General features: G+C 34.0%; 1 protein-coding gene across 1 annotated transcript in view; it reads right to left on the bottom strand.

Annotated features, from left to right (window-relative positions):
• PPP1R3A (protein phosphatase 1 regulatory subunit 3A) overlaps positions 1-21771 on the bottom strand; it is a 38165-nt gene extending 16394 nt beyond the window's left edge. The window contains exon 1 of the mRNA XM_033193367.1: positions 20965-21771. Within this exon, the coding sequence (XP_033049258.1) occupies positions 20965-21746 (782 nt within the window). The 5' untranslated portion in view covers positions 21747-21771. The remainder of the gene's footprint in view (positions 1-20964) is intronic.
• Positions 21772-23011: the final 1240 nt, after the last annotated feature.

Genomic DNA, 23011 nt, shown 5'->3' with positions numbered 1-23011 from the left:
AACCAACTAGTGGCAAATCCATAACTAGCTCTAAGTTTCTTAGTCATTATGTTAGTGTTCTTTCCGTAAAGGGTCAATCTGTGGTGAAAAAAAGCAAAAAAAAAAAAAAAAAAAAAACCTGCATGCAAATCTCAATCTTTCCGGTTACTTAACACTTACTAAGTCAATTACTCACCATGTGACTTCAGTCAAGATACTTAATCAACCTCTCTGCGTCTAATTTTTCTCCAAAATCTTGCCTACTCCTAACACAGAGTAATTATTTAGCATCGTTTCCAACACATGAAAGTGTTTACTAAATAATTATTTTTATTAGGAAGTGTAGTAAATGGCACACTGATCATTAATTCTAATTATCACAAAAACAAATTTATATGCTGCTTCTTTTACACTGAGTTATCTATACTTTTAATGTTTACCATATTCTCTCATATATTTAATATGCAAGGTACTTCTAAGAGTAAAATGTGCAGTCCTTGATAGCATACTTGCTCAGCCATTTGAATATACCCTTATTATTAGAAGAGCACCCTTCAAAAAAAATCATTAAATCTTCAGTGACAGTAACCTTTTGTTTAAAAGTATCCTCTCCAAATACAATGTACACTGGCATGATAATTTGTACCTTTTTTCATTACCCAATTGATTTATTCAGTGCCAGGATTTAGGCACCATGTTAATATTACTGCAGCTTCTGGATGTGTTCCACTTTTGCTTTTGGAGTTACAATTAATTTTAACACTGTCAAAATGTAGTCGTTTTTAGTATAATAATATAGTTTTACCAAAGGTCCTATGATCCCGTTGTGCTAAAACCCCATGTCTCTTAAAAAATGAGCAAAACCTCTTAAAGATCTATGCCACAAAGTCTAAGTCTGATGTGATGGAATTACCCAACCAGTTAAGGTGAATGGCAGGATTAGGTTGTAAGCAGCAAAGCCTAATTCTGCTCCAAGAGGAATCAAAATGTTGGCATGAAAAGGGATCATTTCCAAAGTGAATCATGAATATTGTATTTGTGTCTCCCTAATACCCAGCCTGAAAGTGCTCAGAATTTTCTAAACAGGATCAAACTTGGAATTCTTGGGCATCACCTCTCTCTCTATGATAAACAACTAAAAAATAAATGTGAAACTACTTAAGTTCAGACCAGCCCTCTTCATTCAAAGCTTGTGATCTCATTTTTTTTCTTTCACATCCCTCCACCCCATCAAAGAGAGGAAAATAAATGACCTTTAAAATCAGAAATAATATGAGCCTCCTTTGAGATTTTTAAAAAGTCATTCAAGAACAGTATATCATCATTGGCACTAAATGGACACATACAGAAATGTTGAATAGGTTTTCCAAGGATAAATAATTATATAGTGTATTGTGGACTGTTTCTTTTCATAATATTATGTTGCAACTTCTCTAAAAATTGACTTTCTAGAATTCTGCCATTTCATAGCCACTCATATATCGAAGAAAGGAAGAAAGTAAAGGCTTATACTTAACAATAGGCAAAAATCATAATACATTACCCAACTACTACAGCTTAATATATTTTCCTTTGGTGTTACAGTACTGGCTAGTCTTCTCTTGATCAGGAATAAAACCAAAAGCGGAAGAGAAACATTTGATTAAAAGAGAGATTGGTGTCTAATTGTGAAGGGAAGTGCCTGAGGAAAAACAAATTTAAGGAACTATGCAGAAGGAATTAAGGATGAAAAGATGCATTAGGTTCAGTTTCTTCATAATGCCAGAAATGAAAACAAAATGAATACAGTCTGGCATGATTAACAGGCATTGAAAAAAGCAAAAAAAAATCTCAAGAAAAAATGTGAGAATTTTAAAAATGTCTTTATATTCTTCTATGCTGAATCTGGAAACTAATAACTGACACAGTAAGGCACATCATTTTGTTTTGGTTTTGACCGAAACGTTGTTTTTTTTGTGGGCATCACATTTCTTATCTGTAAAGTGAAAGCTCTGGATTAGCTTAGAAGACCACAGATAGAATACACTCATGCTTACCTTTCTAACACTCACGGCAAGCACTGATAACAGATACAGGAATTTCCTTGCTGTGGCCGTATTGAGCTCCACTACTTTTCTTTTACACAGCCAGGCAGCCACTACCCATCAACCCCTTCATTGCTCAAAATGGAACCAATATGCCTTCTCAGCTTTAATATTAAATAACATGCCTTGCAGTTTAAGAGCTCTACATCTGTATAACTAATAGGAGTATTCTGAGTATCATTTAGAGGTGTTTAATTGGAAAAATTCCTAATATTTTTCAAAAACAAAAATGCTGGTAGAATCAATTCTCCAATAAGAAATGGAGAAATGCTGAACAAAAAAAGTTGTTCAGTCTTTGAACTAACAGTCTATGAAGAAGGGAATCAAACTTACATTCCTGCAACAGAATTACCTACAGAATCCATGGAAAGGTATTCAAGTACTTTTTGAAGCCTATTCATATGCCATGTTATGGAAAATATGTTATGGTATAACTTTTCATCTGAGACTTTATATACTGCTTGTATTCACTTTCTTGACAACCTAAAATTGCAATATAGCCAAGGATAAATTGTCAATCAAATCATGTGATCTATATTATCAATTTAAATTTAATGCCACAGAAATCTCACGTGCATAGTTTGTGACCTAATCTTGTATTATTTCTACTACATGTAATGGAATGGTGTATTTCCATGATATTTTGTTTATGGAAAAGAAAACCTTTTCAAAAGTAAAACATTGCCAATATCTATAATTGATTAAGAAAAACAATACATTGAATATACCTATTATATAAGCTAATTTATTACTTTTAAAATGTGACTATAAACCATGTAAAACCACAAGCCCATTGGGGAAACTGTACTGAACTGCTCAAGCATTCAAGTAACTCAGAACATACCAGTATGTTTGTGACCAGATTGTTTCATTGAATTATCTTCCTCTTCGCATAAAACTGAATTATTACATTTCTAAAAATCTTCTCTATTTCAATATCTAAGTTAGAACATTGTCCAGTACCTCCGAGCTTGATCTTGAGAACATACTGAAAACAAAAGGTACTTTGCCTTATTGATCCAGGAAATTTCAACTGCAGACAGAAAAGCGACTGAAAAACAACCTTTTCGGAGAATTCTTTGCTAAATCTCTCTTCAAAAGTTTCTTCATTTTTTAACTCTTCAGTTCCTACCAAGGATAACCGGTCTAAATCTGCTTTGTCGTGACAAAGAGGTAAGTGGCGGTGTTTTTTCTAGCTCACCCCAAAGGAAGTAGGGAAAAAAGACATTTTAGACTTAATTCTCTGATTGGATTGGGCACCATGTGCAATTCTGTAGAGCTGTGTACTCTCCAAAGAGGCACTCAATTTTCAGAATCTAATGCATAACTAAGTAGAATCTGGGAGGTCCAAGTGTGAACCAAAAAACATTTAGGTTGCTTTGGAATGAGATCTAATTGCAAGCAGAATTCATATGTCATAAGTGAAAGAAGACTTACAGATAAACCTGGCCCAAAGAACTCCATTACAACCTGCCAATCATATTCAATTGACAGAAAAATACAAATGTTTTTCAGTGATGGATACCAGAAAAACTGAATATACTCCAGAGAGATACCATTTTTAAAAATCTCAAACTTATTGGCCTAAAGTCCTTATTTTACCTGCGTTCTTAAATGAAGCAATAGTCACCCTTGGAACAGGTGGGTAGCAAGAAAGTAGCAATTGTCTAGCTGAGCGTCTTGCCACCTCAGAAGTCTTAGCTCCACAATTTCCTCACAACATATGCTGACAGCTTTATAATGCCTACAGCCTTCAAAAATAATCAGTGTGTTGTCATGTGTATTTTTTTTCTAGGGATACTAAATTTCAGGCGTTATTTTCTTCATAATGATGTTAATTTTTTGTGATTGTATAAAAAATCATTATTAGAGTCATGACCACTGAGTCAACTAATTCCAGTTCAACAAAATCTGTTTCTTCCATGGAATCTACAGTAAACTTCACCTAAGTCACTTGATTTGTTAAATATTGAGCTCTAACCTTCAAACTCTACTGTATTTGAATTAACATATTATTTTGAAAACTGTTGTTAAGAAAAGGTGATCTTAAATGTAAACCAAATTCTCAGTATATGTTTGGAAGGGTTTGGAGAAGGAACGAATACAGGAGGGGATGAGACTTCTGAACTCTGAAATCAAATCATTCAGAAGTGACAGTGCTCAAGAGAGGAATATCTTACCCAATAGGGTGGCAGGTGTGAGCTCACAGCATCAAACTGCAGCCACTCACCTGAGCATGTGTGACCTCTAATGTTCCCCAAGATGAGATGTTTTCATGTGGTTTGTTTGTTATTTTTTAAGGAGAACGAAGTACCAAACTTCAACTTTTTTCCTAGCTTCTATCTCATTCCTGGCTCTTGACGAAGAATTTCAAATAGCCCTCCCATTATCTGGAGAGTAAATCAGGTGAAATGATTCATAACTCAATAAAAATACTGGAAAAGCAATGCTTCAATATGTTTTATGGTAAATCATAGATTTTTACATTTGTTAAAAAAATCAGATACCTTAAATAATTAGGACTAACAAAATTAAAGCATGTCAAAGCAAGTTAGAATGTTAAGATACTGCATTGTTGTGACTACTTTTATTTAAATGTTAACTTTAAAAGATATGAAGTCATTTTTTAGACCCTGGGCATGTTTCTGGATTGCTATACAGTCAAATATATGTCTAGTATTTCCTCTATGTTTTTGTTTATATTATCAGTTACTGCTTTATAGTTTTTATAAGTGGTTAGATGCCTCCATGATATGAAATCTTTTGGAATATATACCTATTTTCAAGCAATTCCATTTTACAAACATATTTTCAAACTAGTTATTCTACTTATGCTAATCATGCCATAAATTTATGTATCAGGAAAAATAAAAATACAGTAAATTGGATGAGTTTGCATTAAAATCCAAACAAGAACCCTATTATTACACTGGATTTGTATTTCACAGCATTTGAAAAGTTTTCCAGGCAGATTCAGTAAGTCTTAAAGCATTGTTTCTAAATTTAATGCTTTGGTGAACTTACGTCACACATTAAAATCATCTTAATGCACCTTTTTGTCAATTCTTCACAATAGTATTACAAAAAAGAGAAGAGAGGATATATTTATAAAGCAAATGAAAAAGAACTCAATGGAACCCTATTACACTACCTGTTGATGAGCATATAAGAGTCATTAATATGCAGATCATTGACATGATAGGCCATAATGACTCCTCCAGGGACTATCAGTCTATTGTGTCAGAGACTAGTTGGGGATTCATTAACGTGCAGATGCGTGACTTCTTAATATGCAAATTATGAACGCAAAGCACTGAGGCGTACCTCACAAATGTCCACATTTTGTGTTACACATCTTCTTTGTCAACCCCTCACCCACACCTTTTGTGAACTATTTTGTTTCTTCCATCCTCTGTCACAGATTTCTTCACAAAAGAGCCTATACTGATATGGAATCTACCACTTCACATTCAGAGAACTCCTCCTCTTCAGCTCATGTTTTCGTTGTTGTTGTTGTTGTTGTTTACTTAAGGCTGGTTTATACATACAAACTACTTGCTTGCACCATTTTGACTAAACCAGTCGAATTCAGAAAAATATAAAATCTGCTTTTATATTTTTCTCCAGTGTGAAATTGGTTTTTGGCAATGACACATCAAAGTGAAGAAAGCACTTGTTTTTAAAAATGAAACGATGAAACGTGAGTAGCATAATTAGCAGTTGAATAATTTGGACTGAAGGTGGGTGGAGAAAACATAGTGGAATGGAATACCGAAAAAGAGCAGAGAAAGGCACAATAGAGGACACCAGAAAAAAGAATGCAATTAAATCAAATAAGAGTATTTGATACCAATGTAACACAATAAATGAGGAAATGGATGTAAGCACTCAATGTCTGGCATATAGCAAGTAAGCAGGAAGCATCAGCTATTATGATTATATTGGCATTTTGTATTTATGCAAAAAAGTGAATAGACACATTCCCTTTTGAAAAAATATGAAGAAAAAAATACGGAGTAAAAGTTGTTCAGTCTTTGAACTAACAGTCTATGAAGAAGGGAATCAAACTTACATTCCTGCAACAGAATTACCTACAGAATCCATGGAAAGGTACTCAAGTACTTTTTGAAGCCTATTCATATGCCATGTTATGGAAAATATGTTATGGTATAACTTTTCATCTGAGACTTTATATACTGCTTGTATTCACTTTCTTGACACTTTATTATTCTAACCTGGTCTAAAATACAATACAATCTTTCATTACTATTTCTCTTCTAAATTTCAGGAGATACAGATCCTTAGTTCTTTACTCGTAAACTCCATATAGCCTAAACACTACAGTGGGTCTACAGAAGTCTGTATTTATTGATTATAAAATAATTATATGTCCATATAAATTAATTTGTATAATTTTTAAGTTAGCTTTAAGGTCCTCACTGTCTTGAGGAGATCCTACATAGATTTTATTTGATTAAAACCCTTTCAACATGAGGTAATATGTTTTAGAATAAATTATTCTTATTATTCTTAATAAGCTTATTCACATGCTTATTACAAGCAGCTAATTATACTTCTTATTCTGGCTAATGTTATTTTCAATATTAAATGCCAGTAAACATCAAATAGTTACTGGAATTCCAAGCTGCAGTGAGCTATGATTCCACCACTGCAATCCAGCCTGGGCAGCAGAGTGAGGCCCTGTCTCTTAAAGGAAAAAAAAAAAATTATGAAAATGATATAGGAAACTTAGAAACTTACAGTAGAGACATCATCTTTTATTCACTGGAGCCACCCACTGGAGGGGATGAAGGAGGTCAGGATGAGCTTATAAGTGCCAAGACACCTTGCCCCATTGGAGGCTTTTGGGTCCCTGATTAAATGAGTAGAATTTATTACCAGAAAATCCTAAGAAGATGAAGTGAGAAGGGTTCACTAGGATGACTACCGTTGAAGACTAGTATAAGAGCAATATGGTGTTCTGGAAAGGTCAAGCTGAGGACCAGATAAAAGGGGAACGGCAAACAGCAGGTGACTGAGGAAATGGACCATGCACTGGGATTGCTAAAGGAGTGAAATGCAAGAGCCAAACTCTGTGGAGATGCAGTTATGTTGACAAGGATGGGGATCTCTGTCACACTTTTAACAAAGCAGCACAGGACATTAGTCAATACTTGGAAGGACACTGCTACCCAGTGGGTTTAAAGGACTCAATCTGTCTATTGAATATGATACCAATTCAGAATAATGTTGGATAAAGTTCAACATGTGTTCATTCAACAAATATTTAATTTGTACTGGGCTAGAAGTTAAACTACTAGCTCAGGCTGACATCGAACAACTTCTGCCTTCATAAAGTTTACAGTCTAATGAAGGATAACCCAAAACAGCACTTTAAAATCCCAGCTATAAGCTTCATGACTGGGGTAGCATGGATTTCTATAGAAGAAAATAATAAGAGAACTAAGTCAAACTCAAAACAGAGGTGGTCAGGGAAGGCCTCCTGGCAGAGGGAGCATTTAGTTTGAGTCCTGAGGGCTTAGTATGACTATTGAGATGAAGACAGCACAGAAGAATATTCCAGGCAGATGGAATATAATGGGGCATGGCAGTGACAGAGATATGTATCCAACAAAAACAGGTAAAAGATGAGTACAATTAGATCTTAGTGACAAGATAATGATAAAAATTTTCTCTTTAACCAAACTCCAGCCAGATTCTTCAGGCCCATATTCTTGACTAGGCCTCAACCCTAGCCTACACAAACTACAGCCTCTCAACACAAATGGTTTTGACCTCCTCCTTTCCCCACAATAAAAGACTTAAGCAAATACTAACATCTTTTCTAAAGTTCAGGCCATATTTCTAGGATGACCCTTGTCATATTTAAAGTGCCTGTTTGAGAAAGCTCAAGGCTGCCAAAAGAGTTTATTGTTTGCTCCAGCCAACACCTGAAGATAGGGCCCTGACCACCATTTCTTAGAGCTTTTACTAAAAAGGGCTTACAAGTGCAAATCCTTTCTGTGTTAAGATGTATACGTATGTCCTACAATTCAATATTGTCTTTTTCCAGGGCCTGAAAGCCATTTCACTAAAATGAAATCATCAGGAAAGATAGGGTCTCTATTTCCCAGTCTGTGGAAGGATAGAATCCTAACTAGAATTTCCAGCTAACAGACTGGCTAGCCTAATCAGCATTTATAAAGACCAGTCCTTTGCAATTTTTCGGTTTTCTGACTCTATTAAGAGTCAGGAACTCACCCAGATCCTATTTGCCCCTTCTTTACTCCTTCATTCTCCCTTAAAAATACCCAGTCACCTCTGTACCAACTCAAGCCAAGTTCAGTTCATGATGGACCCACTTCCTTATTGCAATAGTGTATTACTGATTAAAATCTGTCCTTACCACTTCATCCAATGTCTTTAAAAAGAAAAATGAATTCTTTCTAAAAGTTTACTTCATTCTAAATGAAAATTAACTTTGCCACGCTGTGTGATGTACCTTTTTTTCCCAAAAACATGTTCCCTTTTTATCCAAGTCATCACTGAAGCAGCAAAGTATATTTAATAAATAATATATAAAGCTTATCCTTTGTATCTGAATGTCCCACATCCTTAATGTTGTTATTAATACTTAAAAATACTTCATGCCACATTTTCTAGAGTGTTATTTTATTTGGATTTACTTATTTTTATTTGTTTAAGTAGCATTATTATTTTGGGATAGTGTGACTAGTTACAAAATTTTCATTATTTTTTAAATTATAACTCAAAACACCAGTATTTATGTCCTTGGTTTACATCAGTCATTCTCAACCTTTGTGCACACTGGAATAGTCTGGAGATCTTTTCAAAATACCAAGCCTGCAACCACCCCAGACCAATTAACTTACAGTCTTTGTAGTTGAATCTGGGTGTGGGTGCCTTATTTTTTCCCTTTGCTATGTGCAGCCAGTTTTGAAAAGTACCGGTTTACACTTGTATCCTACACTGGCTTTTGCTATATGAAGGTATGGTTAATGTGAAATTAAGTCCTTTAGTAAAAATATTCTGTTAAGGTTTTCTAGAGGAGTGAGGAAGAAAGGGGCATGCATAATCAAACATGCTAGCATTAATATAAATTGTATATGGATTGCACTTCTGCTACTAAATCTGTAAAACAATTAATTTTCATTCATCATGAGGATTACCTCTCCATACTTCAGTGAATTTAAATTTACTTTTTTTTTTAACTGAAAGGAAGCCTAGATGTTGTTTTGGGTAGGAAACATTAATCATTTCTATGTTAACAACTTCTGCTTATTACAAAATTGATCATGTTTATGAAGACTTAGACTTGGGCTAGCAAAATGTTTTCCAGTTGTTGTACTATGTAGTGAATTGCCCAATTACTATAAATGCAAGTACCATAAAGTGTATCTCATAAAATAAACAATCAGTGTCTTGAGGTGAAAATAATAAAGCGACAGTTATTGAAGAAGGTAGATCTGCAATATAATGGTTTAAATGCAAGTTCATGGATAATGCTGATAGTTTAATGTGTGTATAGTTTATTATGTGTAAGAGAATATTTCATATAAAAATACCATAACCACATATATTCTGGTCTTTTCTTTCTTCCTAACATGGTATATAAGTGAAGGCACTTGCAAGATTACACTTGCCGTCTTTCAGAATCATCACTTTCCAATGGTTTGTTTGATTTATACATATATCATTATATATGTCAATATACATAAAATATTGATAGATATCCTACATATATAGTATGTATATACTATATTATATATGACATATATCAAAAATGTATATTTGTGTATATATAGAGCATTTTATGTTTATATAGTGATTTTTATATATATACAGTGCTATACATGATATATGCAAGTATGTATAATGATATATATACTTGTATGTACACTTATATAAGTATATTAAGTATATACAGTATATACATATATAATTATATATGTATATATACTCCTAATTTTGTAAAAATATTTTCTTCTTATAAGTACTAAATTACATAAACATATCTAACTTGCATGGTACTAGAAATTAATATCCAAGTTAATCAAGACCTTTTGAAACAAAAAATGATAGTTACAATGATTAAGAGATTCCAATGGAGATGTACAGGGTGCATCTGATTTTTAAAAACTATGAAACCAATAAATACACTCATCATTAAAACCATAATGAACATAATTCATTATTTAACTATTCAGAAGCCTTTTTGGATTTTACTACGCCTCAGAGTTATCAATGAGAAAACTATTTGCCATTAATAGTTTTTCAAAGGTTTTTGTTAACCACATGGGGACTAATACTTAGACTAATATACCATTCCTGACCTCAAAGAACTTGGGAAGAAGGTCACACATATGAATTCTTAAGTGCAGAAATAGGCAACATTTGACATGTACCAGATGAATGATGTAGGCATTGAATGCCGAGCCTAGAGAAGGGAAGGATCTGGATAATTAGAGACATTAGGAAAGCCTCAAGAGGGAAAATCAAACTGGTTCTTGTGGAAGGTGGAAATGGAATAGTAAGAGACAAGGAAAAAAATGTTTTCAAAGCAAGCAACTGGCTTGAGTAGAAACAGTGATCACAAGTGGAAGAAGTAGTGTCTACATAACGGAAAGCTCTAAAAACATATCTTTGGTTGCATTCATGTTTACCTGTAAATCAGAATCTTGTATTATTAATAGGATTGTTAAATCCCATAATGTATTGTTTTATAACTACTGCTCATAAATAGCATCAGAAACCAGGAAAGCCCTATTACAATCACTACATTGTATTCATAAACTTGGAGGAGCTTTCTAAATATTTACATTTCAGCATATTGAGGGCCCACTACTTTATTGAGATTTAATATTCTTTACTGTTCACAAATGGTTACCTAATAAGGCAGCATTAGTAGTGAAGGGGAAGGTGGTTTTGACATCAAAAGTGACTGTAATCCCAGTTTCATCAAGGGTTACCTGAAAAGTCTGAGTTTCAGTTTCTTCATCTATAACTACTTCATGGGATTAAAGGAATATATTTCTGGAATTTAACCAAAAAATCAAAATATTTGCTCCCATCACCCTGCCTATGTTATGGCCAGCAGGTTTTAGTTTCATAGTTGTTTTTAAAAAATGTTGTAAATGTAATAAATGACCTTTGAAAGTAGCCTAAGAATTGACTGAAGTGATTTATAATAAAATAATTTCTGGATTTTCCACAAGGGAATAAAGCTACTTATTTAAAAAATTATGAATGATAAAATACAATGTTATGGTTTGAAAAAAAATAGACTGTACCTGGAGACTGCCTAGAAATGCCAACATTGTAAACATGCTGACTAAACTGATATAGAGGGCAGTGTGGCAAATGTTCTATTTTTTCCAGACACAAAAATATCTGGTAAGTCTTTTGCTAGGTGTTAATTTCTTTGCCTATAAATTGCATCAGATGTAATAGTGACAAACAGCAACTTTTTATTTAGGCAAAGTTGTGCTCTAGAAGTAGCTATTTCATGGGAAAATGTTGTTAGAAATACTGGTAAATTAAAGAAAGTAAAAAAAGTAATCAGGGGTGAAAGCAAGTTTCATAATATGGGTACACAGTAGCACTAGGGGTCCTGTTGAACTGAATGGGTTTTATGAGATTTGCAAGCAAATGCCTTGAATGTTCATATAATTGCCAATGTCTAAAAACTTAACTCAGTTTACCAAAGTTAACTTGGAATGAGATGTTACCAATATAGAAAATATAAAATACTAGCTAACATATGAACTCTTTGGAGAATGTCTTTTTTATATGGATTACATATATACATAAGAAAGAGATCAGGTTAAGTGAAAAGCTCATGTGTGCATGTGCATGTGTTTGTGTGCATATTTTTTCCACATAAGAAAAGTGGTGCATCAAGGGTGGGTTGACCATAACTGGGCAGTATTACACTGCTCCCCATGTTTAATTTCCTAAAAAAATTATCAACTGGAATGACTGTACCAAAATTCTGTATATATTCATTGACTAGAACAAATAGCTTTTAGTTAAAATTATACATACACACACAGTCAAGAAATTTAGCATATATTCAAATAATTTCTGCTTGTAGACTCATATTAACAAAGGGATACAATGTAAACCAATTTAAATTTCAGTGGGTCTAAGCTGCATATTATTTTTATAAATTTATTCAACATTTCTTTTCCAGACACACTCTTAGATGTTATTGTAGCACTATTCACAATAGCAAAGTCATGGAATGAACCTAAGTGTCCACTGATGGTGGATTAAAGTACATATACACTATGGAATACTATGCATCCATTAAAAAGAACGAAATTGTGTCCTTTGCAACAACATGGATCCAACTGGAGGCCATTATCCTAAGTGAATTAACATAGAAATAGAAACTCAAATATTGCATGTTCTCATTTATAAGTGAGAGATATATAATGGGTACATATGGCCATAAACATGGAAACAATACACACAGGGGACTATAGAAGTGTGAAGAGAAAGAGGGAAGCAAGGTTTGAGAAACCACCTCATGGTTACTACATTTACGATGAGTAATGGAAGTCCAAACCCCAGCCTTATGCAATAAACTCATGTAACAAACCTGCACATGGATTCTTTGAAACTAAACTAAAATAAAAATGTAAAAAAGAAATAAAGGCTAAAAAGTTATGGTCAGCATCTTATTTATACAGTTACATTCTGGAATGAAATGTTATTTTAAAATTAGATATCTAGAAAATAGTGTAACTTTAATTCTAAATTGCTCATTATTTGTCCAGTTTTCAAAAATTCTAATATAGCTATCTTTTTAGGTAAGATAGAATAAACGAAGTGATCTTCTGAAGTCCTTTTAACTTTCTAATTGTGTAAAATAAAGTTTCCTTTCCTTCTCTGACTCCCAGAGGAAATATTGTAATAATAGTCCCTCTAACACTGAGAATTCAAACATAAAGAAGGCAGGGCTTGGAGAACGCCTTAGTTAGACTATTGTTGACCAACTGGGTTATTGCTGATCCATCAGTGTTGGCAGTGTATGGTCCTGGTAATAATGATATCATTCACCCCTTATGAGAATTCAGTTAATGATGGAGTTTTTTCTTCTCTGGTGTATGCATTAAAACACTACAAACTTGTTTTCTAGTTAACTAGTTCAGATCTCAAGGGAAAAAGTTATTGAGGTTATTTGACATGGAAAATAGAAATCTTTGCGAGAAACAACATAATTTTGCTTAATTTTAATGTATAAGGATAGGAATTCCAACATTTAATTCAACTGAAAGAGTAAATAAATGACTAAAGACAGAACAATATAAGTGGCTGCATTAAAGACATGGAACTTTCTGATAGAACACATTAGTGAAGAACATAATCTTCCCAAGAGATACGTGTTAGTTTGTTCTCACACTGCTAATAAAGAGATACCTGAGACTAGGTAACTTATAAAGGAAAGAGGTTTAATGGACTTACAGTTCCTCATGACTGGGAAGGCCTCACAATCATGGCGGAAGATACAGGAGAAGCAAAGGCATGTCTTACATAACGGCAGGCAAGTGAGCTTGTGCAGGTGAATTCCCATTTATAAAACCATCAGATCTCATGAGATTTATTCACTACCACGAGAACAGTATGGGGGAAGCCGCCTCCATGATTCAATTACCTCCACCTGGTTCCACCCTTGACAGGTGGGGACTATTACAATTAAAGGTACGGTTTGGCTGAGGACACAGCCAAACCATATCAAGATGATTAAGAAGAAACTATATAACCGTTTAACCTGGGTGTTTTCTGAATACTGTTAAAAGCAAAGGATAGAATTAGATGGTCTTTTCTACGAAAGGATTCAACAAAAACTGTTCAGAAATCAAGTACTGTATTAACATTGGAAACAATAATTATAACTATATTTATACTAAATACTAAATACAATAAACACAATAATCTTATGCACCTACTTAAGATTATATGTGAACAATATAATCTATTTTCTACTGCACCTAAATGTGACTTTTCAAAACTTCAATTTTTCAATTGGTAAGTACTTACAAGATTTATGTTGTTTCAATATATTATAAAATTATTTATAAATATTAATCTTCAAAAGGTGAGGTTGATAGAATATATTTTGTATTTCAAATACAGTTTATGAAACTGAAATTTATCTTAGCAATTCTATGTGATTTATAATTGTGTTAACACATCCACAGTAATTTTTAAAAACGAAAATCAGCTGGAGGTTATTCATACAGCTTTAGAGTCAATAGGTTAGGTTTGTACCAGGGCTTAATTCTCTAAATACCATGGATGGTATTCTGATGGTGTCAATAGGCTAAGAAATGTTTTCACATAATTAGGAAAAGCATTTTCACTATTCAATATAATTTACAAATATCAGTGGGGAGGGTATTTGAATCCTTTTTACTATTGCAAATTTCAAAAGGTGTAAATAAAAATCAAAATCACGACTACATATAGGACACCAATTACCTTACAATATTAAAATTCAATTTATAGTTGTCACTTAAATAGCACTGATGTACAACACAGACCATTTTCAGAGTAACTTAGTGTGTGAGGGAATTTTAGAATTTCTTAAGACAGGTTTGTTTAATGTACAGTTGGTCTCTGTCCCTGAGCAATGCAGTATAACAGTTAAATTTAGCAACTTATTTGTTTTCATCTTTTTATCATAAAATCTTTAAAGAGCAGGATGGCATGATTAAGGCTTGAAAACCAGTTGTTATTTTTATTTAATAGATAAAAACACTACCATGCTAGTTAACCTAGCAAAGTTATTGAAGCAGCAGAACAGACACCTGAAAAGATTTGAGAGATATACTCTGAAAAGAGATATATTCCTTTTCATATAGTTGTGGGGTACACACAATGCTTTAAAACAGAGGAATGACCGAAATTTGATGATGCATAATGTATTTTCTTAGAAGAAGAGAATTATACAAACTTCAATTTCATCTTCTATTCATAGGCATAAAGTGATAATAAGGTGAATTGTGTGCAATCAACTCAGTTATTTAGTCCAAAAGAACCATCTTCAGAAGAGCTATCTTAAGAAAAAAACATGTCCTCAGTCTCCAATTTATGAACAGGTGATGTTCCAAAGTTTTCTTTGTGACCCAGAAGATGCTACAATTTGGAAATCATTTTCCCACAGAAGCAACGCCATAAATATTAGTCTCCCTGGCTAGTCCCCCAAGACTTATTGAACCAAACCATGATTAATTTTGAAACTATGTGTTTTATCCTGGGTCCTGGTATCAGGAATGATAATGAGAGAAAACAGCATTTCTCTGTTAATCTTGAGTACAGTACTAGCCAAGTACTACACAGGATTGGAAACTGTGGAATTTATCACCAATGTCATTAATACTACCGTTTTGAGTATCTACAAAATGTCAGCAACTGGAATAGATGCTTGTGTGTGTTAGCTAATGTATTCCTCATACCAACTCTGCCAAGTAGAAATTATTATCCCTATTTTACACTTGAATAAAATAGATACAAAATATAATTTTCCAAGTACAAGCAGATAGTAATTAGTTAGAATTAAAACCCCAAGGCCTTGCCTTACTTTAAAGCCCTTGCTGTTTCCATTGTGCTTCAATGTTTTTGGAATTCACCACCCTCCATACAAACATGTACTCCAGACCCCAGGAGTCTCATAGTACTATGGAACCCGTATCACAACATACTTAAATCTGCCTTGTACTCTGTAGTGCTCTCTGCTCTAAAATCAGGCATTTCCACTTTCTCAGTCCAAACTCAAAGTGCCTCTGTGCAACTCACCTCAATGGGTATAAGATTGAGAGAGCTCCTGCCACCCTCAAAGGGGTCTGCATTTAAGAAGGAAAATCTCATACACGTGTGTGCATGTGTACCTACATAGATAAACATACAACACACACATATATAAACACAAACACACATATATGTAAATTTTAGGCAAGGTTACAAAGTGAGGTGTCAGACTAGAGAGGATTTTTTAAGTTTGAAAGGGCCCTGGGCAATCAGATCCACTTCAGATATCTTCCCTTGTGGTCTTTAACCCTGAGTTATTCCTGTGAGGGGTTGGGGTAAAAACTTGGAATAGGGATGAGAATCACAGTTAGCAGAACTGGAGGAAGGTGAAAAACTAAGTTGGCCCACTTCATAACGGTGCCATCTTCTTTTTTCTTCCTTTTTTATTTTCTTTTTTTTTTTTGCCAGGAGGATTATTGGCTCAGAAACCGTGGGCCCTGCTTTATTTTTACAGGCTGCAGATGGGCTTCAGGTGGGGAGGATAGGCTCCCAGAGATCCCAGAGGATCCATTTGAGGCATGGCATTCATAGCGACTCCTTTCAGCCAGAGCATGAGAGACACCCTGAAGGAGGATACCCTTTTGTTCCTCTTCTCTCAGAAAAGTTTCAAAACCACGCTAGGGAAAGTCTAGGATGCGTTATGTACTTCCACAAAACCAGGAAGCCATGAAGCCTTGGTGGACCTCCAAGGAAACGTGAAGCCAGTTGGCGCCTTGCTGTCAACCAGCTGGTTGCTTCCAAACGCCCTCCTGATGGGCCCTGCACAGCTGTGTTTTATGTTTCCACGTGGCCTTGCCAGAGGTCCCGCCCTTAAACAGACCTAGCTTCCACAATTAGTGTGGACTCAAAACGAGTTAGTTATGGCATACATGAGGTCCCAAAGGCCTCGTGGGGCTATTTACACCTCTTTGGACTATTTCCAGGACCCCAGATTATACTGTATGTGTAAATTAAGGAAGTCTCACAATCCAACAGCTCTGACTGAAACGCATAACATAGCCATATCTTACGCCCCATTTCCCAATGCTTTTCTTGGCCTCACTTTCACAATTTTACCACCCTGAAAGATAAACCCTCTGTATTCTTAAAATTACGTTTTAGAAAGGAGTTCTCTCTTTCCTATTCCTGAACGTACCTGGTTCTTTTCCTACAGTACAAAACTTAAGGACTAATCAATTTTCTCCTTTGGCCTTAAAGTCATTGAGAACTTTATTTGCATTCACCTGGCCAAGTTATAAATACCATCAAACACCTATATCATGCAGTTTCTTTACTTAAAATAATAAATTGGTTTCACTTAATAAAATACAAAACCAGATGAAGTCAACCGGTGTACCCAGCCATTAGGAACATACATTTAGCAGGCAGTGGGGAAAAAAAGCCAAGATGCTGAGAAGGGAGACCACCCCCAAGGCCAATAAGTACACAATGTCAGCTCTAGGTCATGCATTCTAGAAAACCTCAAGTGGAAATAATTCTTATTTCATTTTTTATCTATGGCTTCTATTGTATACCCAGAGAATCTGAACTTGGTTTTGCTGTTTTCTCTCTCCCCTTCATTTCTCTCTGCTTAACTTGCCCAAGTTCACATTGCTAGCATGTAAGAGAGCTTGGACTCAAACTCAGATATCTTTAACTCTGAAGCCTAAAATCTTAACTTTGAGGTTATATTGTTTTGTATGCTATTTTAGCTCATTTGTCTATGTACATTTAATGTGATTTATATCAATGTCATCTTTATCATTGATTTTAAAATAAAATCCATCAGATATATCAGAAATCTGCTTAGTTTGCTAGGATATGTGGTGATGCTTAACAAGTATCTCATGATGCATGCCTTTCAGTGCAATTAAATATTTTTGGGTCACTCTCAATCACATGCCTATGAGTTACAAGCTCTACCTCCCCCTCTCTCTACATATTTCTTTCTGTCCAAAGTGTATAGACTATCAGGCATCAAAAGAAAATAGACAACCCACACCAATGTGGAGATTTGCAAACTCTAACATGAGAAAAATCTCCATAGAGAAAACATAATGCCTGGGTAGGTGATTGACTTAACAGAAATCCTGCCTAAATGTATTCCCACATTCATTCATTCCATACTTATTAGAAGGGATTATTGACACTTTGAGAAGATACAATCTCAGGGACCCTGACAGCAAATTAACTTTTGTATTAAGAAGAATTGAAGTTAGCTGTTATTCTCTACACCAGGGCAGCCTGATTTTCATTTTAACTATAACTGATATTACACACTATTACTAATCTATTTGCATATATAAAGAAAAAAATCATATATATATATGTATATGTTCTGTTTTTACCTTCTGAGAGAAATAACCTCCAAATTAAGCTACATAAGAAGTGTAGAAATGCTCAAAAATGACCCATTTAGATTCTGTAACTATTTGGAGAGAGGAGGAGATTTTAGTAGCTATAATTTTTTGATCAAATAAATATTAGTTCATTTTTATTTTAACCAAGTACACATTTTATAAAATAACACCAATAAGGTGTGCTATTTTTCTCTAACCAAACTCTTCACAATAAAATCCAACTGCAATATTCATTTAGAAATTTGATAATGCTCTCTTGTGTGAGTTTTAGGAATATTTGAAACCCCATTGCATATAAATTATGTCATGGAAAAGCTGTATAAATATTCTATTATGGCACATGCTGTTCTAAGGATCTGTCAGGATTTCCTTTATACACTCCATTTTGAGTGGTATATAAATCAGATGTAAAAATTCATGTTGGACTGAAACTCAGCACAAAAAGCCTCCTCCAGAGGCAAATGCTTTTTTCAAAATGTGGTTTGAATTATGTTGGTCATTTTTAAGTTACAGAAGTGCAGAAAATGTATTTGTGGTTTTGAGGGAGATAGATTTTTTCCATTTTTATAACTCATTAGGAAACTTTACAGGCCTTCAGACCATTTTGTGGTTTAGTTCTTCTCAGGTTTTTCCCCAAAGCAATATTAAAACTTGAATGGTGTCCGCTGTGAATCCAGTGATTCCTGTTCTGAATACAAATGTATGTGTGGACACATATATTTCTACGTATCTTCAACTAGGAAAAGTTTCGAAAACATCACGCCCAAGGGAGAAGATGAGGCCTATCAGCTGGCGACTCTTTGTCTTGGTATCAGTCAAGTTCAGCCTGTCAAAGGAATCAAAGGAATCCCCTAGCCAAACCACAGTTCAGTAGGTATTGCTTGCAATCTTAAAACTGCATCTTTAAATTGCAGAAAAATCCACTATGTTCAACACTGCCTCTTTTATGAGCTTTTAGACAATAATTCTGCACCTTTTCTAAATTTTGTTTTCTCTAACATATACAGCAAGTTGCAGTGTGTTTAACAGATATTCACTGATGATTATCTTATTTTTAAAGTATTTAATATATATATTTACACATATAAATTAGTTTGCCAAATAATGTTGAACTTATTTTGTTTGTGTAGCTAATGTGTTAATTTCATAAATATCTAAATAATTATTTTAGCCTGTGTAGAGATTATTATTAAACTGTCTCTCCTAGCAGCATCAGTCAAAATCAAAGAAAGTTTAATTTAGACCAAGAAAGTTGGCCTAATTCACAAAGTTGATTAAGTCAATATTTCAAATGACTTTAAAGGAAAATGAAAATAAACATAACGTATATGTTTGAATTGCTTCCACCTATACTGCATTTAGTTTATTAATACATTGGAACAATGCATTTAGTAGTTATTATTTATCCTTTAAAGCACAATTTAAAAAAAATTTCCCAATATCATATCTTATGCTTTGTATTAAATTTCCCTTAGAGAATTAACTCTGGGTGTCTTGATTCCAAATACAGTTCTCTTTCCTATTTCCTATATTACACTATTTCCGGTACAGTTACCAAAATCCTTGGGTTTAGGGACAGTTAGGATGGAGCACTCAGAGGATGATCAAACATTTGCCTGTGGCTGGAGCAATGTAGACTTTCCCTCTGGGATACTGAGGAACAGAAGGGGTATCACTTCTCATGAACGTTTTATCTACTTACCTAGTGTCACAGAAAGTAGCCAGCTATGTACTATCGAGACAGCTGAATGCCAGTTTTTCTTATTTTTCACATTAACAAGAGAGCAAGGTTACTAATGAGGGGTCACATCCCAAGTCTCTAATCTATATAGCTGAATATCCCTATTTATATTTGGGTCATTTTTTGTTCTGTTCCATTGACTTTTACTAAATTATACTAATTTGTGTTCCATAATGTTATCCTTGGTTATAATTAATGAAATTGTGTGTGTAACTCATATATCACTCATGTACTTATGTCTTTCTGTTAATCATTAAGGTCATTTCTTTTATAATTTAAATTAACATGTATCACTTCAAACATCCCTGTATAACTCAAACCGTTATTAAGAAGTTATTTGCAGCTTTTGGGAGAAGTTTACAAATTGAAATATACTTTTATGTTAATCAAAACTGTTTCAAAGTAAAACATAGACATTTAAAAACCACTGAAAATAAATGTACTTTAAATATCAAAGTAAATAATTTTGCATGTGAATAATCTAGATTTTAAGGTTTGAACAGGAATAATTTATAACTCATTAGTCAAGTAATATACACAGTGCACTTCTCTCCCAACCTATTGTGTTATAGCCATTTTTTTAATTATACTTTAAGTTCTAGGGTACATGTATACAATGTGCAGGTTTCTTACATATGTATACATGTGCCATGTTGGTGTGCTGCACCCCTCAACTCATCAGCACCCTTCAACTCATCATTTACACCAGGTATAACTCCCAATGCCATCCCTCCCCGCTCCCACCTCCCCACAATAGGCCCCAGTGTGTGATGTTCCCCTTCCCATATTTTTTTCTCACATTTGTAGAAAGGATAACCCACTGCTATCATTTGAATAGCTTTGACCTTGTTAAACCCTGGCACCATTGCTTTTTACATAGCAAGCAGTATATTTTTAAATAGAGTGACTTTCTTACAACACATGAAATAAAGAATAACATAAAAACTTTAAGATTATGAATAAAGTATGTAAGATATATCCTCACCTTGATTTTACCTTTAAGCAGCCTTTTATTTGTCTGTTAGGAACTTCTTTCCATGGTTTTACAGGCTCTGGCTCTTGTTCTTTCTTTTGACAAATGAATGTATAATTTGTGCCATTATTATTTGACCAAAATGTACCAACAGAAGTTTCATAACGTATACAAAACTCAACTTTACTGCCATCTTTTTGATAAGGAGGAACCAATGTAATCTTAAAGGAGAACTGGTCAGTTTCACCATCACATGAATTAGGAACATATTCTGCTAAAATGTCATAATGTGTCTGCCAGTCATCTAAAGACATTCTTACATATACTAACTTCTCAAAAGAAACATTCAAAACTCGAATAATACCCTTGATACTTGTAGACCCAGGAAGAGACTCAGTTGACTCCAGTATTGCTTTCTGTACTTGGAGTTGTTGCATAAGATCTTCTTTTGAAGAAGGTAAGTCAAACAGTGGGGCTAAAACATATTCTTCTGTGTGGAAAATGTCCATCCCTAAGTCAAAAGTGGTTGAAGCACTCGGTAATTCCCAGCAATCAAATTCTTTAACAGACACGAGATTGAATCCAAAGGAATCAGCAAATGAAACTCTTCTAGTACCTGAAGATGGGGTATCCAGGTATATGTCTTCAGAAGAATCAGAACCTCGTCTACTCGGTTGAGGGGAGAAACTAGGTTTGAAAGTAACTTCTTCATCTTCACAAAGAGAGTCAGATAAATTAGGAACTTCTAAAAAATTATCTTTGCTAATCTGACTAGGTACTTCAGAAGGCTCCATTGGGCTCTCTGATATCAAATAAGAGAGAACTGTTCCACTAGTAGAGGCTGACATTTGAGATACTGAGGCTTAAAATAAGTATAATGTTACAGTTGACATTGCAAAAAGAAGTCAGCTCTATAAATAGGTCCAATGGCCTGTCAACTATGCTAGCCTGCCTCTAAAGGCCTTGAATATGATAGCATCCATGCTACTCCTGCCAGTATGTTTCAGATTTAACTCACAGTTTTTAAAGTTGCATTTGTTTATAAGTTAAGTTCCAAAGAGGTATTTTTAAATCATGTTCTGCTGTATTGGAAATCCTAGAACTTTAAGATAAAAATATTATTTTAATTAGTTGATGTTAAAAATGGAAATGTGGATTTTTAAAAATAAAATAAAAGTAGTATCACAGTACTGAATATGTAGTTTGAACTAAATTAATTCATGGAGCAGGTAAGTGCAAACAGGGGACGATAAGAACATTTTTAGAACTGGAGAGATCCAGAGCCTACTAATAATGACAGCTATCATTTTCAGGGACTTATAAATGTATCATTTTTATTACAAAAGGGTTAAATAGAGGTGCTGAAAGTTCTGAGGAAGGAAACATGATTCAGATGGGGAAGGTATCATTTTAAATAAAGCATGAAGGGTAGGTGGAATTTAGACATGCAAAGTTAGAGCAAGGTAGATTGTCCAAGTAGAAGAAATAGCCCAAGCAAAAGCCTAGAACAAAGAAGTAATCAAATTCATTATTTTGAACATTAGTACATTTATTTTAATTAAGCCATGGGAAAATACAGACAAGACATGTGTTATTGATTTGCAAATATAAGTGGGCTAAGGTAAGCCTGACTCAGGACTTGTACATTTATGTAGAATAAAATGTTCTTTTGCAAATGGCCATTCTATGCCCTCAAAGCACAAGTTGATACCATCACACCTTGAAATTTGATATGAGTTTTAAAGTATGAACAGCCTGCTTAAACTGTCACATTTTTTTTTATGTCATAAAACCCAAGTTGGGGATGATAATTTTGGTAAAAACTATAAAAATTTTAACAGCACACAATTTGACCCAGAAATGCCCCCAGCTAAAAATTTGCTCTATCAGTATAGGAAAGTATACAAAGATAAATACAGATTATGTTCATAACAGAATTGTGTGTTTAACAATCTCTACAAATCTGTTAAATGTCCCTCTCAAAAGAGCATTGGATAAATAACATTACACCCATACAATAGAATGTTTTAGAAGGATAAAGTGGCACTTTATGTGCTAA

Source organism: Trachypithecus francoisi, unplaced genomic scaffold (genome assembly GCF_009764315.1).
Source record: "Trachypithecus francoisi isolate TF-2019V2 unplaced genomic scaffold, Tfra_2.0 Lachesis_group4, whole genome shotgun sequence".
NCBI classification, from domain to species: domain Eukaryota; kingdom Metazoa; phylum Chordata; class Mammalia; order Primates; family Cercopithecidae; genus Trachypithecus; species Trachypithecus francoisi.
The sequence above is the reverse complement of the archived record's forward strand: the minus strand, read 5'-3'. Positions and strand labels throughout refer to the sequence as shown.